Here is a 14,360-nt window from a genome sequence, read left to right as displayed (position 1 = left end):
CATTTACGTAGAAACGGGCTTCATCCGAAAAAAGTATATGCATAGCGAACTCCGGATTTACCCTCCATTGCTCAATAGCCCACTCGCAAAACTGGACGCGACGATCGGGATCGTCCAACGACAAATTTTGCTGCAATTGCATCTTATATGGATGCCACTTATACCTTTGGAGCACCCTGTGCACTGAACTGTGACTCACGGCACACTGCATTGCTAAACGACGTGTGCTTAGCTGCGGCTACTTCGAGAAAAAGGTCAGCACGGCAGTAGCTGTTTCTTCGTCCGTGGCTGTCCTTGGCCGTCCACAACGGGGTCTATCCACAACTGTTCCCGTTTCCTCGAATCTGGTCAATAACCGTGCCACTGCAACATGCGATACAGGTTTTCGTTGTGGATGACGCACATTGAAATCAGTAGCCACTGCGTGGGCACTCCTCCCGCCCCATAGTTTGATGATCTTGATGCGTTCCTCCCTCGTTAACGGCATGATTCACAACCTGCAACACAAAAGAAAGGCAGTCAAATTCACAACTTCAATTGTGAATAACTGTTTACCACATAAAGATAAATGCATTTTGACTTCAGATTCGGTTTTATGGTGAAATTCTAGCCTATGGTCATGTATCACATGACCCACGTAGCATTTGTAATAAAAAAGTTAAATTCAAGATGGCGGCACCAAGATGGTGACCGTACGCGTAACCTACGCCAGAAAGTATCCCCCTAACCCTCAAGTTCATCTACCACATCAAATTTGCTGAAAGTACACCCATTTGGATTTTAATATGGGTGGTAAAGGACTTTTGAGATATCCTATATATATATATATATATATATATATATATATATATATATATATATATATATATATATATACAGGGTGATTCAATAAGAACGTACCAGGCCTATATCGCAGCTAATACTACACGTAGAGTCTTCAAACAAAAAAATTGCACTAACAAATCGTATGTGTAGAATGCAATAACAATAGTAGCGACACCAGTGGCGTATCGTGAATATCTTCAACAGGGGTCATCTGCAAAATTTGACATGAAAAAAGGGGTTGGTTGGGCCTCCATTGAAACAAGCGCACAATGAGAGAAACGTCGAGAGGAAACACGTTGTCATATTTATTCATCGTTTTCAGCAACACGGTCGCATTACTAGGTGAAAGTCAGATGGTGCGAGGGTGTCCCCAGTCATACCAGACGAATGCCGGGAGGGTACGTGCAAACCATGCCCTGGCAAACAACCGCCGACGCATTTGCAGGGATAACTCGGGGCCTAAGCCAAGGGTAGCCCAGACCCACAATGACGTGGACGCGCGATGTATCTTGTGTGCGTACGTACAATATGAAATAGCTCCCAAATCCGAGAGCATGTGTTGTGGGCTTGTTTGCCGTTGTTTCGAACAGCACACTCATTTATCGTTGCCAGTGATTGTGTGGTGGTACTCTTGTACATCCAGTAGCTAACACGTACATGGCCTTGCTCAAGACATAGTTTATGCGGCCTCGAATAGGCGATTGGTGCTATGTCAGACAGAGGGCAGAAGAAGCGATGCTGTAGCCAAAACAGGTAACACAAGCGTGTAGAGTCAAAGAGTGATTAACCTCTGCAGTGAGTTAAAGTGGTCCGTGTACTGGACAAGATGTCCTGCATTGAGTTCTACTACCCCTGTGCATTAGAAACTCGTGACGGGACAAATACGAAACTTCCACAAGCAGTGAAACCTCTTTGTGTTGATGTTTGAGTGATTGTAGTCAGAAGTGTCGGTAGTAAATAACATTCATGCGGTATTCGAATTTGGAGGCATTCCAAATGCTCATGATTTTAGTGGAATGCCGGGAAAATTATAGGGCTGCAGCTCGATTATACATTGAACGCTATCCACAGCGACAAGCTATTTCCTACAATCTGCTGTTGAGATAAGCAGCACGATTGCGACAGACAGTCAACATGCGTGGACGCTATGGTGTCCGGAGAAGAGTCGTACAAAATGAAGACTTGCCATTGATGTACTTGCCACTATTGCAGTAAATCCTCATGTATCTTCGCGGCAGATCGCACGAGATTGTGGTATCAGTCAAGGTAGTGTCCTGTGCATTCTGTGGAAATCACATTTTCACCCGTACCACCTCTCTCTGCATGGAATACGGACAAGATCTCGAGACCGAAACATTGCCGCCGAAAATCTCGCCGGCCAAAACCTCGCGTGGCCAAAACCTCGCGGACCAAAACCTCGCCTGGTCAAATCCTCACCTCCCAAAACCTCGCGGCCCAAAATCTCGCCGGGCCGAAACCTCGCCTGGCCACAACCTCGCCGCCCAAAACCTCGCGGGACAAAATCTCGCCTGGCCAAAACCTTGCCGCTCAAAACCTCGCGGGACAAAATCTCGCCGGGCCAAAACCTCGCCACCCAAAACATCGCGTGCCCAAAACCTCGCCGCCAAAACCTCGTGGGCCAAAATCTCGCCTGCAGCCTAATAAAAATTCAGTGTAGTATAACAATATCTGCTGCTTTTCTTATAAGTAAAAAAAAAGAAAAAAAAGAAGGAAGATCTTGGTGTGGTGAAAGTAGGGGTGCCAAAATCTCTAGCTACGGCTCTGTGTACATATACATGCATATATATATATATATATATATCCCTCCCCCTCCCTTTTGTTGTGCCGACAAAGTGAAATTATAAAAGACATCCTAGGCTCGAACCTCATCTACGTTGAAAATTTGATTGAGATCGGTGGGATGGCTCAAGAGGTATAATGTAACAAACATAGTCATTTAATTTATATATATATATATATATATATATATATATATATATATATATATATATATATATATATATATATATATATATATATATATATATTTCCAAAGCATGCATTAGAATTTTTCTTGTCATTATTTTAATGTAATTATGGGTTATTACTAAATATATACATATAGTAATATATAGAACATTCTACATTGAAGAAATCGTCTTGAAGAGGTTTTATCCTGACGATATTTCTTCCCAGGTGACACTTAGTCTCGCTTAATTTAGACCAGGCGAGATTCTGTGTCGCGGGATCATTACAACGATGTTTTCATCAGGCGATATTTTGGGTATGGCGATATTTTGGGGCGCGAGGTTTTTGAAGACGAGGTTTTTGCCCGGCGAGATTTTGGCCCGTGAGGTTTTGGGTGGCGAGGTTTTGCCCCTTCGAGATTTTGGCCCGCGACGTTCTGGGCTGCGAGGTTTTGGCTAGGCGGGGTTTTGGCCAGGCGAGATTTTGTCCCGCGAGGTTTTGGGCGGCGAGGTTTCGGCTCGGCGAGATTTTGGGCCGCGAGGGATTGGCCAGGCGAGGTTTTGGTCCGCGAGGTTGTCGCCGCAAGGTTTTGTACCCAAACCCTCTGCATCAAGAACTAAGTGATGCGGACCGTAATTTACAGCTTCTGTTCTGTAACTGGGTGGTCAATCGCGTGAGAGTACATCCGAATTTCATTCACTTCATTTTATGGACTGATGAAGCGACATTCTGCAGTGATGGCAACGTGAATCTCCACAATACACATTACTGTTCAGCGGAGAACCCTCACTGGGTGAGAGAAGTCAATCGGCAACACCGATGGCGCATCAATGTGTGGGGTGGCATTGTAGGGACTCAGGTCATTGGACCATGGTTTTTTGCTGGTCATCTAGCAGGTGCAAAGTTTCGTGATTTCTTGCGCACCATCTACAGCCGCTGTTGGAAAACATACCGCTCCATATACGTTAGACGCTGTGGTTTCAATTAAATGGCTGTCCAGCCCATAATGCTGCCATGTGTAGGAAGAGCTAAATGTTCTTTTTTCGCAACGCTGGATCGGAAGAGGTTCCAATCCACAGTTTCTTCCGCCGAACTTACTTGTATGGACTATTTTTTTTCTGGGGTCGAATTAAGGATCTTGTGTATGTGAACCGATCAACTACAATTCGCAACATGCAAGACCGCATTACAACCGCATTCCGGACCATCAACGTGGCCGAGTTGGAAGCTGTTGCTCACATACAGCGAATAAATCGCTGTATTGCTGTTCGGGGACATCACTTTGAACATTTGTGAAAGCCATGGGGCGTCGACTACACTCTGCAGAAGGTAAGTTGATTTTTTAAAGTTGATTTTTCTTTAATCATCTTTCTCCAATGGCTTGATTGCAATGCCTCAGCATTTGTGCAACCAGGTTGGTCTATACTTTTTGTCTCATCTTGGTGTTAGGAATCACCTCCCAAACGTTGTCGGTGTTGTTTTGAAACACCCTGTATATATACAGTTAAGTACCAGATTGTATCTATTGTTGAATTCTCCTAACAGCAACACACATACTCCTAAAAATGGACTACTTATAATACTCCCTTGCACTGTGTCAACAATCACATTCCACCTCGAGTTGCATGGTATGGATATACATGATCAGGTTACATGGAGTGAAACCGCTTATAAGGGACCATGACGCTTTAATGCGACGCCAATGGTGCTGCGAGTATGCAATATGGATCACTGATGACTGGAGAAACGTTTGATGTGGTCGAATGAAATATTGTTCACCTTATTTCAAACCACAGACCATATTTATGCTTGATGGACGTCCAATCAAAAGTTTTAACTGCAACGAATTTTAGTGATACAAAAACGATTAAAAGTATCCTCATTAACATTACATATCTATGTTTACCTTTTTATAAAAGTATGTGTTTATGCTGGTATGTGTTTTGCATGTCAAAATAGAATGCGAGCTAGTCATGTGATCTGTTATAGGTACGTCTATTGAAATAATATCTTTAAAAAGCAACTATGAGATTTTGGAACTGATGTTTTATATCGTATTAGAGTATCTTTTAAATATTAAACATTTTTTAAATAAAGTATAATGTTAAATCTTATGTATGCGTTCATACATTGTACTTATATACAATTTCGACATGATAAAGTCAATTTTGTGTTTATTTCAGCACGTAAATATACACGTGTTGTTGAATTTTTTTTGTAATTCTAATGATAATGCAGCAATTAAACTAACGAGGATATAAAATGGGGTATACTGTTGGCAGACTACTATTTTTAAGAATCTTGGTACTATATATAATGTACAGGGTGGCCCAAAAGTAGGTATACAGCCCGGTATTGATTTTTATATAATTTCTTATTGTTATCCATAAGATAGACTTAGTTCCTTTATTATTTGTTCTTCAAGCCTTTTTACTTATATCTTAAGCTCAGAACAGCGGTGCAATTAAATCCATAAGACAGAATGTTATATTTGATCAATGCAGGAGTGTATTCCAATTTTTGGGCCATCCTGTATTATGAATATTGTTATCTCAATATTTATCAACTCTCTAGATTGTTTCTACATTCACTATACCATCTCTTTGGAGCGTACATACGAGCAATTTACTTATCATAATTGCGTACTATATTACTTACCCATTATCTGACGTAAAGAAAACAAATGTATTATTTAACACATTTCTTTCAAGAAGAGTGCTCATTACTCGCCCTACAGCATCATCCATTTCAGCAAGGGCATCTCCAAATCTCCCTCGTCGACTTGTGTTGAAGAACTTTTCACCTGCAAACTGAGGGTGATGAGTTTGATGGAAAGCAAGCATGAGAAAGAATGGAGTCTTCGATTCCGTAGCTGTGGATATTATTTCTTCCGCTTTTCTCACTAGTTTCTCAGTAAGAGTTGGCAGGTTTACTGGTTGTTCAATAATGCTTTCATTATGGAACAATGGACACGACACCATGTGTGTGTTACAGGTATCAAAACAAGGTAACTTCGAAGGAAAGCAGACACGACAGGGACACATGTCATGAGCGTAAGGAATACCAAGGTATTCATGGAAACCAAGTCTAGTAGGTAAGTATTCTTTATGTACCCCAACACCTAAATGCCATTTGCCTACTAAGCCTGTTAGGTAACCGTTCTGTGCTAGCAATGATGATAAAGTTTTTGTAGTGTTAGGAAGACCACCGATAGAATTTGGTTCAAATACTCCTGGCCAAATTCCTGTTCTTACATGATATTTTCCTGTCAATAGACCAGCTCTGAAAATATATTGCACATTTTTGCATTAGTGAAATGATATGTAAGGTCTATATAGTAAAGTATTACAGCCATTCATAAAACTTTAAAGGTAGTTTAATGACTTCCTTTTAGTTCCAATATATCATTTTCCTATCGATTAATAAAACATAACATTAAAAGAAAATAAGAAAATAGATCACTTTATGCAATCAACCTGCAATCTTCAAACTATGTCACTATTTAAAAAATACAAAATACAAAATAAAATAAATTTGAACGTAAAACTAGGTTGATTTTCTTTCTTTTAAACATGCACAATGAGTTTAAATTCGAATTTGTTTGCTACAGATCAAGCATTACATTACAAACTGACAAAAATGATTTAAAAGTTGCATTTATAGGAATAACACAAAAACAAAGTTATTTGCAATTTCTTCTATAGGTGTGAGTTTTTAAAGGAATAGAAATGTATAGAGTATCTTCAGAAATATTTTGTACCTTTGTGGAAGTACAAATATATCTCTTGTAAGCACCCATATGAAACTGTAGAATTTCACACTGTATTTTAATCATCTTTGGGATATATAGTTGATTTTAAATTTTCCTATCTAGAAACCTAGACTGGGACGATAATACGGGTTACTGTTCTCTTCGATTAGGAGTGTTATTTCAGTTTGGTCTTCTATCTTTAAAACTCGCATTTTAATCACGTAATCCTATGTACTGTGCTTCGTAATACCGATACTCTGGATAATGCTAAATGTAATATTCAGACAATTGTAATCGAAGAATGTCTCTTATCCTATTTGATAATAAAGAGCTATGTAAATATATTTCGAAACTATGTTGTACCTGCAAGATTATGTTAAATAGGATCAATGATAATTTTCTATGACAAAAATACTGCTCTTTGTAATTCCAGAACTTAGTTGTCTCATACACTTCCCTTAGCTATCAATTGCTTTCCATGAATAAACTTAAAAGAGTTAAAAGTTTACTCCCCACACAAACAGGAGGTACCTAGTGATGATATAAATTCGAGTAATTATAGTCCTATATCATTATTACAAACTTCCAAAAGTATTATGACATTCGTCTTGATATTTGTCATTATATAAATTATATCAACTTCTTACCATATACTTTCTTTCTCAAGTCAAGATACACACTTGTTTCTTCTTTAAATCTCATCGTTCCTCTTTCGGATTCGTAAGGTCCCTCATGACTTTCTTTGAGAGAGTTCATGTGGTTCGGATTCCACATTAAGCTTTAGGTCCACGTGTTAAACAGCCTTACTACTGAAGGGAGACGTTAAACTTACTTCATCTCAATCAAGAATTTCGAATGCGTTTTATTCAGAACAGGTAGTAACACTTTAACTTATAAGTTTTTATGAAGGTTTTGATAATGTTCCCTTGTAAATAAGCTATATAGATTTCATGCTCATTAGGATGAAATTTGTTTAATGAAATTATTAAATAATTAAAATCAATTGGTATATTTTTTCTCGTGAAACATCGTTCAGTAGTAGATGTTAAGGCAAACCAACCTTACACACTTGACAACATTGGGTTAGCAGCTGTGCCTATTATGCATCAACTCACAGAATAGAGAGTTGCAAAGATGACAGTAAAACCAACTAAGAATTGCCAGAACGAACTTAAAAAGAATGGGAAGATGGAGTGGGAAGGAAATGTTTGATTTTTGCTACATGTGAAAGTAAATAATTTTATCCGCACCTTCTGCTTCTCGCAAAAATTCGCAAAATATTATCTCTATATGACTTACGGTTCCCGAGATATGGCTCCTTAAATCTCCCGGAATTCGAACTTATTTGGCTAATATCTGGGAAACGGTGGCGAGTTGGCCAGTGGCCACCGGTTACTATTTGGTACCAAAATTTACAGCATTCTCCTAGGTATTGCTCAACACCAATATGATCTCTCTATGATTTACGGGTCCCGAGATATGGCTCCTTAAATCTCCCTTAAATCTCTAGAACCATTTTTGACCAATATCTCGGGAACGGTAAGTCATAGAGAGTTTATGTTGACCAATACCTAAGAGGATGGTAAACATTTTGGTACCAATATTAACTGGTGGCCACTGGCCAAACCAGTGGCCAGTTGGACAGTAGCTACCGGGTACTGTTTGGTACCAAAATGTTTACCATTCTCTTAGGTGTTGATCAACACCAATATCATCTCTATATAACTTATGGTTCCCGATAACTTATGGCTCTTTAAATCTCGCGAAATTGGACATTTTTTGGCCAATATCTCGTGAACGATAAGAGTGACGCGAAAAATTCCATCAGTTTCTCAGATAGTTGTAGATGCTCTATCGAATGGAGGGGTTAGAATTGAAAAATTCACAAATAACAGACAGACACACAGGCAGAGAGAATACACTAACGAACTTTTAAAGTTCGTTGATAAGTTGCAAAACACCGATGTTACCTAGAATAGAAAATGCCGGAACAAAGTAACGAGTGTGATGGAAATTTTCCCCACCATATCTTTAATGACAAAATTTGACTGATTTTACTGACAAATATATTTTCGATATACATATTCCATCTTTGATTTTGTAGTCTAGGCAAGAACATTGTTCCTCCACAAAGTAGTCAGGCTGGGAAATGGACAAACACCGCTCTCTGACTCACTAACAGTCAACATTCCTTTCCATAACCAGCTGTATATTTATGATCTGAGAAGACTTATTTCAGAGATAAATGGCAACATCAAATCACGTAATGCAAAACATTTTTCAAAGTTGTTGTTGTTGTTTCATTGGTTGACGTTAATATCATGTTCTCCTACATTCATCTCTTGACTTGTGTATGCAAACCTTTTCCATGAGAAACAATGTCGATTTCAAACTATTATAAACCAAACTAGCTGTTTGACAGTTATTTGGGCTTTATGATTCCTGTATACTTAATAACCTACATTTTTAGAGTGCAATGAAACTTCCTGATTTGACACCTGAAAAATTTCTCATTACAAGGTCTCGAGAACAGAAGCTAGTAAAATTTACGCATAATCCTAAAAATTGTGCTTCATTTGATTTTTTTTTTTTAAATTTACATATAAGCTAGAAACCAAAGGACATGCCAAGTGTGAGTTCAGTTGACTTTGCACGATATGTAGAATTCTTGTCATTGCTTTTTTTTCGGGATGGAAGTCAAAAGAAGGACGAAAAGAGACGTAAGTAAAAAAATTAATTTACAAATGGTAAAACTATGAATTATATTAAATCATACAGTGGCGGGTCTTGATGGACGTAATATCGGTAAAAAGAAAATATTAAAGGATATAGCCAGATAAGGGGATAAATGGAGCCCTCACACGGATTTATGTGATACGTATACCAAAGGTACCAAATATTCAAAGATAACTTTGGCTAGAAAATCAACTTTAATTTTTTTTTTTTTGGATTTCGAAGTTATTGTTGAAAATTCGAGAATAAAATATGTTCATATCTTGGAAACGACTTAAGTTACGAGTGTGAAACAAAATATGAATAAATTTTGCTTGAATGGCCTTACCGAAAACAAGAAACAATGTATTTCACCCTTCAAATTTCTAGCGAAAAGCGCGTCGAAAATATTCGAATTCAAATATTTTTGCTTTATGTTTGAGTTACCAGCCTATATTTTCCACCATAGAAGCAGTACCAACTCACCTATAATATATTTTGATCATGGTTTGATACCCGCTGTGCAGCTTGGTGTGAAATGAGGAAAACTAAGTCGAACACTCTTGGAAGCTATGCAACCCGCGTTACACCATAAATGTTTTGCCCGGACGAATACTGTCAGAACTCGAAGATGGTTGAGTTTGTGTTTCTGACTTCTCATGAATAGTTCTAGGTGACAATATAACTCTCCTAATCGTACTTTTTCCAGAAACAGCGTGAGAATACTAGTGCCATTGACTTTCAATCTGCCTTGGTATGATACCAATGTTTTAAATCGTGATTTACAGAAAACATCGTTTTCGACTGTCCCTATATATAATATATACCCGTATAAAATGTACAAAATATAATCCATAAGATGATGATAATACAAAAATACTCAATATATTTCTGCAATCTTTCCTGTATTAAAAAGCATTACAAGAAAAATGAAGGACACAGCGTGTGGAACCTTCAATCTTCATTACCATGTGCGTTTATTCCTGCAGTGACAAGACCGGCAACAAAATTTGCTTAATATTTCTGTAGGTCGAACAATCTATCAAAGTATCGAGCACGAAATTTAACAAATGTTTGCAGCGACATATGAATAACATTAATCTGTTCGTTCAATCCCCATGTGGTCATTCACAACAATGCTACTTTATATCCGGATATCCTATTGTTTCTGGAACAAAATCAATATAACACCTGTATGTCTTCCTATTAATATGTGAGATCGTACCTCGAATTTAACGGTGTGGGTATTATCTTTTAGGTACTGGAAATTGATGCTGTTATCTTCGTTCATCATTTCATGAGCTGAGTTGATTTCGAGTTTAATGTCCCTTTCAGCAACGAGGCTATATGAGACGTGTACCTACTGATTAACGTGGAATCCAAACCGCATGACCTCCCGCAGGGAATCAAACCAGAGTCTTCTATGCCAAAGGCACGTACACTAACCTCTTAGCCACGAAGGAAGCTCTCGTTGATCATTTCAGCCGAGTAGGAAACTGCCTGAGTCAACTGATAGGATTCTGTAAAATTAATTTTTAGATTTTTTTTCTGTCAACTCCGGCAAGTCCAGAATGTCCGCAGATGTGACTTTTGCTCTTCTACTTCTAATCCTAATGTGTTCTCTGAGATGTACTGTCGTTCCATTTGTTGAACTTTCTCGTCGAGGCCATCGTCAGAATTAAGACGATTATCAAATGTATTATCTAAAAAAGAAGTTATCCGGCATAACAGTCCAATTTGAGGATGCAACTTGTTTTCCAATTGGTGACGTAGAAGACGATACTTTGTCCAAGAATACCACGAACGGCCGCAACATACCAGCGAATTTTCGTAACATAAAGAGAAAATTTGCCTCAGCTGTAGTCAATTGCCTGCTCTTACCTTTCAGTGTAGGCATTAAAAGTAGAAATCATTTTTCTTCCAAATATTTAGTTGTATCCCGAAAGCCGCGGTTCAGACAATAAATATCATCTTGCGCCATGAGAATCGCTAGCCCGTTTGGATCTTCGTACTATTGCTGCGTCATTTATGATTGCAGTATATTGCCCCAGCATATCTCTAATATAACCAGTTGTATTATAAATAGTAAGTGGCTTCATAGAGGCAACTTTTTCTTTTTTCCTAGGAAACAATTTTAGTTCATACTCTTTATTCGAGCTCTTGCGTGTCGAATATATCTTCATCAAAGATTAGTACCAAATGATCAATAGTACTATGAAGTTTCGTTGCCACAATAGCTTTTTCAATTGAGGAGTTTGATGCAATAAGGGCGTAAGTCTGAAACATGCAGTTGGAGAAAACTATGTTGAAAATTTAAGTAATATTTTTTCTTACATAAAACAATGTAATATGCAGCATATTTCTCCGATATTGAATTGAAATGTTACCAGATGGCTAAACAAGCATAGCAAAAGCCACAAGTGCGTTTGATGCAAAAAGGGCGTAAACTCGATTACGCCCTTATTACATCAAACTTCTCAATTGTTATGAGATCTTATGGCGAACAGGCCGCGACTCCGAATTTATAGGGTAAAATGTTTTCTTCGAAGGACTTCATGACAGATGCACACATACCCAAAAATTACTGTTCCGTTTCCAGCCCTAGAATTACAGTACTAACATTATTCGAACTGCTAGTGCGTAGTTTAAACAAAAACGTAACAGTAGTTAAATGACAACTCGGTTATCAGCGGCACTGGTTCTCTCACGCGGTTTCTGGAAGAGGTACGATTATGAGAGTTATACTATCATGCAGAGTCGTTCATGACGAGTCAGAAACTCAAACTCAACCATCTTTGACTTCTGACTATTCATGGCGGCAAAAATATTTATGGTGTAACGCGGGTTGCATATTTTCCAGGCGTGTCTCACTTGGTTTTCCTCATTTCATACCAAGTTGCACCGCGGGTATCAAACCATGGTCAAAATATATTACAGGTGAGTTGGTGCTGCTTCTATGGTGGAAAATAGAAGGTGTTCACTCGAACGTAAACCAAAATATTTAAATTTGAATATTTTCGATGCGCTTTTCGCTAGAAATTTGAAGGGCGAAATACGTTGTTTCTTGTTTCCGGTAAGGCCCTTCAAGCAAAGTATATTCATATTTTGATTCACACTGGTAACTTAAGTCGTTTCTCAGACATGAACATTATTTTCGAATTTTCAACAATAACTTCGAAATTCGAAGGAATTTAAAGTTGATTTTCTGGTCAAAGTTATCTTTGGATATGAGGTACTCTTGGTATATATCACAGCAATCTGTGTAAAGGCATTTTTCACCCTCTTGTCCGGCTATACCCTTTTACCGATATAAAGTAATGGAAGAGGACCAGAAGCTTCAAAAAGTATACAAGTATTGGTACATTTATTTCAGTTTGCTTTTCTTAGCTTATAGCGATAAAATTTGAACCTTTACCGATGGATTACCCTTAAGAGACACCACAGAAATCATGTTTAAAACAAAATTATATTTAATTTACTGTTATCATCCGTAAAGGTCTATTTCTTACTATACATTTACGTTTACTCTATCTAAATTGTATAGGTTTATACTTTATAACTTGTATAGGTATTGTTTAAGTAAAATACGAAACAGCAGCAAATACTTGTGATTTTCGAAAAGAAAGGGCAAAACAGTTGAAGAAGGTATTCTTTCAAATATTCAAATTAGAAAAGAGTAGTTAATTTAATTATATTCACCTAGATTAAAGCATGCTTGTCATAGAAAAGTTGTTTCTATCGCAAATTACATGACACTATGACCTGTATGTTAAATACTAATGTTTCGGATCTAATTCTATTTTGCTAATAAAATGTAGATTTCAATGGACAAACACTTAAGTAGACCTAAGTGCTTCCGCAGTTGAATAACATTATGCGTTGTTGTTTGAGCATAAAAGTGAGTTTCAACTAGTGTGCGGTCGATTTAAAACAATGAAAAAAGAAACTTAATTGCTTTGTATGGTTGCATGACTCACAGGAACATGAATACGGTGGTTCTTACGTTTGAGTTGTTGTGTTTCGTATCCCCCTACAACACCAAGGTTATGAAGTATAGTACCTGGTATTTACGTGGTCATCAAACCACGACAGGAATTTGAATCCAGTACTGTTGGCGGGTGTACAAGACCTACTCTTACAGAATATACCGTTCCCCACCACGATATCTCACCTACGAGAGAGCTGGATTACAGGACTATTCCACCGGCTTCGGCTACGATTGTTTATTCTTACTATAAGATATATGCGATGCTATCGTGATATTGATAGTGCACGATGCACGTTTACAAAGATTTGATATAGTTATTACACAATTTTGGAAGTTATCTTTGCTGCTCATATACAAGCATTGCATGGCTTTTTTGGATTGCAATGAATCTTCTCTCTTTCTTTTTCTCAACAGGTGAGAACAAAAATCTGATGCAACTGATTTAAAATAAAATGAAGACGGCAAATTGTTTTGATTTAGGCAAAATTTTCCCACTCCCTTTAGTAGTGATGAGAACTTAACTTATTGTGCGGCACTTATATTATGCATACTTTTCGAGCTAGATTCCATAAAGTTTACTATAGTACGTTTTAGGTTTGACTTATGTTGACAAAACATACAATAAGATCTATTAATGTATTTATTTCCACTCGCATGTACTGAGTGTATGTCATCTTAAGCTCATGTTTACAAATACCAGTGGGTTACACTGGAGAATCTGTAAATGTAATGGCTGATCAGATAAACATATTTTTATTTCTAAAATATTTCGTTCAAATATTTCTGGTTTCAAAATGAATATTATAAAGATAAAAAATAAATATATAAACTCATTTATAAAAAAAAATAATATTTCATAATTAAAAATGACCAGCCTCAATACGCAAATCAAATTAGAAACATAATATTTATATTTTTGTATCAATTGGGAGTTCTTGCATGTTCGCATTTTCTTTAAAATACAATTGCTAAAAGCTTTTTAAGCTCATTTAATTAGCCGTTTTTTTCTAAAGCGAAATAGATTTTGTAGTTTCAAATCAAGTTTCATATATTCAAGGTCACCTGAAGTTTGTTATCCACTTCCTCATCATATGGCGCCATAATTGAACATGGCGG

At 37.5% G+C, this 14,360-nt stretch overlaps 1 protein-coding gene across 1 annotated transcript in view; it reads right to left on the bottom strand.

The window, feature by feature from the left end:
- The window catches only part of LOC145688158 (arylsulfatase A-like), a 66,421-nt gene that overhangs the window by 26,296 nt on the left and 25,765 nt on the right, over positions 1–14,360 (bottom strand). Inside the window, exon 3 of the mRNA XM_081761981.1 lies at positions 5,452–6,075. Coding sequence (XP_081618107.1) covers positions 5,452–6,075 — 624 coding nt within the window. The remainder of the gene's footprint in view (positions 1–5,451; positions 6,076–14,360) is intronic.

Source organism: Thermobia domestica, chromosome 6 (genome assembly GCF_964235325.1).
Source record: "Thermobia domestica chromosome 6, izTheDome1.hap1.1, whole genome shotgun sequence".
Taxonomy (NCBI): Eukaryota; Metazoa; Arthropoda; class Insecta; order Zygentoma; family Lepismatidae; genus Thermobia; species Thermobia domestica.
The sequence above is the reverse complement of the archived record's forward strand: the minus strand, read 5'-3'. Positions and strand labels throughout refer to the sequence as shown.